Below are 2,778 nucleotides of genomic sequence, written 5' to 3' on the forward strand. Positions count from 1 at the left end.
CTCACTCACTCACTCACTCACTCACTCACTCACTCACTCACTCACTCACTCACTCACTCACTCACTCACTCACTCACTCACTCACTCACTCACTCACTCACTCACTCACTCACTCACTCACTCACTCACTCACTCACTCACTCACTCACTCAAACACACACACACACACACACACACACACACACACAGTCTCTTATTAGTTGTTGATGGAGAAAAATAATCTGGGACAGAAGTTATAGTGCCACATTCTCTCGAATCAACCAGCTCTCACAGTCTCTCGTCAGAATCAGACGTTCATCCATGTTTCTCAAACGTCTAATTTCGAAGTTGTTTAATGTTAAGGTTAGGTATTAACTCTGAATGGTTAAGTTAAGGTTTTAAGGTTTAGGATAGGCTTAAATCAACAACAAACCAAAAAAACTTTATATCAGTGGATTCGAACATGCAACCTTTGGCACAAAAGGTTTCCACGTCATCTCCCGACATCCCCAGGCATGGATGGACGTTGAATATTGACTTGTATCGCGGGTGACCTGGCTGCTCAACATACATTAATCCCATTAATAATTCTCAATCGTTTTATTAAATAGATACATTTTCTACTGTAATTACAGTTTATACATGTACTTACATACTGATACAGTCGTTTAGAATAATCTGTAGGAGGAACTCAAACTATTTATTCTGTTGTTGAAACTAGTCACAACTAAACCGTCCTACTGTACATCTATATTTTAACAAGTCTTATGTGTTCTCACGTCTCCATGATGGAAGATAAGCATGTTTTATTTTTTTTGGTGTTGTACATTGTATATTTACAGAAATGTATAATTCCACAGATATTTACAATAAAGCACATTGTATTTGTCCCTCTTGGATAATGAAGTCTGTTGCTTTCCAAATCATTGGCATACATATTAGAAACAACTACAGTTGATATCAGTCGAGAACAAAACGGATACTAATTGCTCTTCCGTTCATGAAACAGTTTACTCTGTACATAAAACAACGATTGATAATGGCATAGGTTGAGGGAGTGAACGTTAAACATTAAACGGCGACGTTAGCCAACCGGGGATCGGAGTCCTGCTCGTACCGGTAATGGTACACTTCCATCTGGTCGCGGCACGCATCACGGATGTTGTTGAGCCACCGTTTGATGCCTCTCCGGTTTAGATAGAGCACCATGAGGAATACAATACCGATCAGCGCCATGACTATCCCTAGGAACACGTAGGACACCGCCTCCAAGTTCTCATTGAGACAATCCACGTCCTCACCGCGTAACCGCTCCAGTGGAATCCCCTTTTTGGCATCAGGCTCGGCGCACAGGAGGCGCGCAGCGTCCACACACTGGGAAGAGTTCTTTAACCAGAGGTAGAACGACTCGAGTTCACAGTTACACCTGAAAGGATTTAGTGACAAATAAATGCGCACTCTCTTGTGACGGTACAAACTAGATATGTTATCTTTACCAATGTTCTCGATGGAATTGTTGGTGAGAACTAAAGTGTGGAGGTTGAACGCGTCCAACCGTGTGATGGGTATGGTTTTCAATCGGTTTCCTGACAGCTCCAGCCGGTGGAGGTTGCGTAACGTTTCGGTGCCCTGCAGCGCGTTGGAGAGCTGCGCCACGGCTGGAGCAAGGAGCGAGTCGTTCAGGTAAAGAGAACGGAGCTCCCGCAGACCGTGAAACGCCCGGTCCGAAATATACACCAACGGGTTGTGGCTCAAATCCAGTAAATTCAACCTGGGGAGTCCCGTGAAAGCGTCAGCCTCGATCACCATGATCCCGTTATGTGACAGTGAGAGGGTCGTTAGTTCGAGTTCCGTCCCGTTATTCGTGGAGAACGCTCCTCCCGGTAACGTTGAGATGTTGTTCCCCCTGAGTATTAACGTGGTCGCCCACGCAGGTATGTCACCCGGTAACTCAGTGTGTTCGGTATCCCGGCAGGTCACCGTCCCGGAGTCTCTGACACAGATACAGGATAACGGACACTCTTCCTCTGCTTTGACAGAAGAAAACAACAAGCACACGAACACGGCCTCGGCTAATAAACAAAAACACCGGCCTTTCAGAAAAGAAAGAACACCTCGTAAAACGTCACCAAAATAATACATTTTTACAATAGGTCAGTTAGACGTCTTGCACAACGTCGTTTCGAAGTGGGAGACAGGACACACTTCCCCTCTCTCTGAGGCCACAGGTCAAGTAGTTTCGTCGGTCAGTTTGCTTGAGAAGAAAAACAACTCTCAATAGTATTTATTCTTCTTCATTCTCGCATTCCTTCTCTCTCTCGTCCCAAAAAAATGAGTCCGGTCTCTCTGTCCCTCCGGAGTTGACGCGCAGTGAGGTGACAGTATGAGTACAGTAGAATGTTGGCAGAGCTGCGACGTGAGATGGTGGAAGAGGAAGAGGCTGCGGGTTAGGGTGTGTGGACAGCAGCTTATTCTCTCTCTCATCTCTCCACCCCCATCTCTCTCTCTCTCTCTCTCTCTCTGAGGTGTTTTTGACGTCTCGTTTAGTGAGTGAGTGAGTGAGTGAGTGAGTCAGACTGAGGAGAGATCCCTGTAGCACTCTCACACACTCTCACAGCACCAGCATGTGAAGAGGACACGATCCACAGAACTGACTGAATGACAGGCAGACAGACAGACTTTCCTGTTCTCCTCTCTCTTCCACCTCAACTGGTGATGGAGAGAACACCTCTAAAGCCACTTCAGCTGAGCTGATGGAACAAAGTGTGTGAGAGAGAAAGAGTGGAGTCTTGTTTTCAG

General features: G+C 45.8%; 1 protein-coding gene across 1 annotated transcript; it reads right to left on the bottom strand.

Annotated features, from left to right (window-relative positions):
• Positions 1-528: 528 nt before the first annotated feature.
• On the bottom strand, positions 529-2,452 carry LOC110533270 (trophoblast glycoprotein-like). Its single transcript, XM_021617354.2, has one exon. It carries the CDS (start codon positions 2,119-2,121, stop codon positions 1,051-1,053), a length of 1,071 nt encoding a protein of 356 aa, XP_021473029.2. The 5' UTR covers positions 2,122-2,452; the 3' UTR covers positions 529-1,050.
• Between the last annotated feature and the right edge of the window lie 326 nt (positions 2,453-2,778).

This window comes from Oncorhynchus mykiss, chromosome 10 (genome assembly GCF_013265735.2).
Source record: "Oncorhynchus mykiss isolate Arlee chromosome 10, USDA_OmykA_1.1, whole genome shotgun sequence".
NCBI classification, from domain to species: Eukaryota; Metazoa; Chordata; class Actinopteri; order Salmoniformes; family Salmonidae; genus Oncorhynchus; species Oncorhynchus mykiss.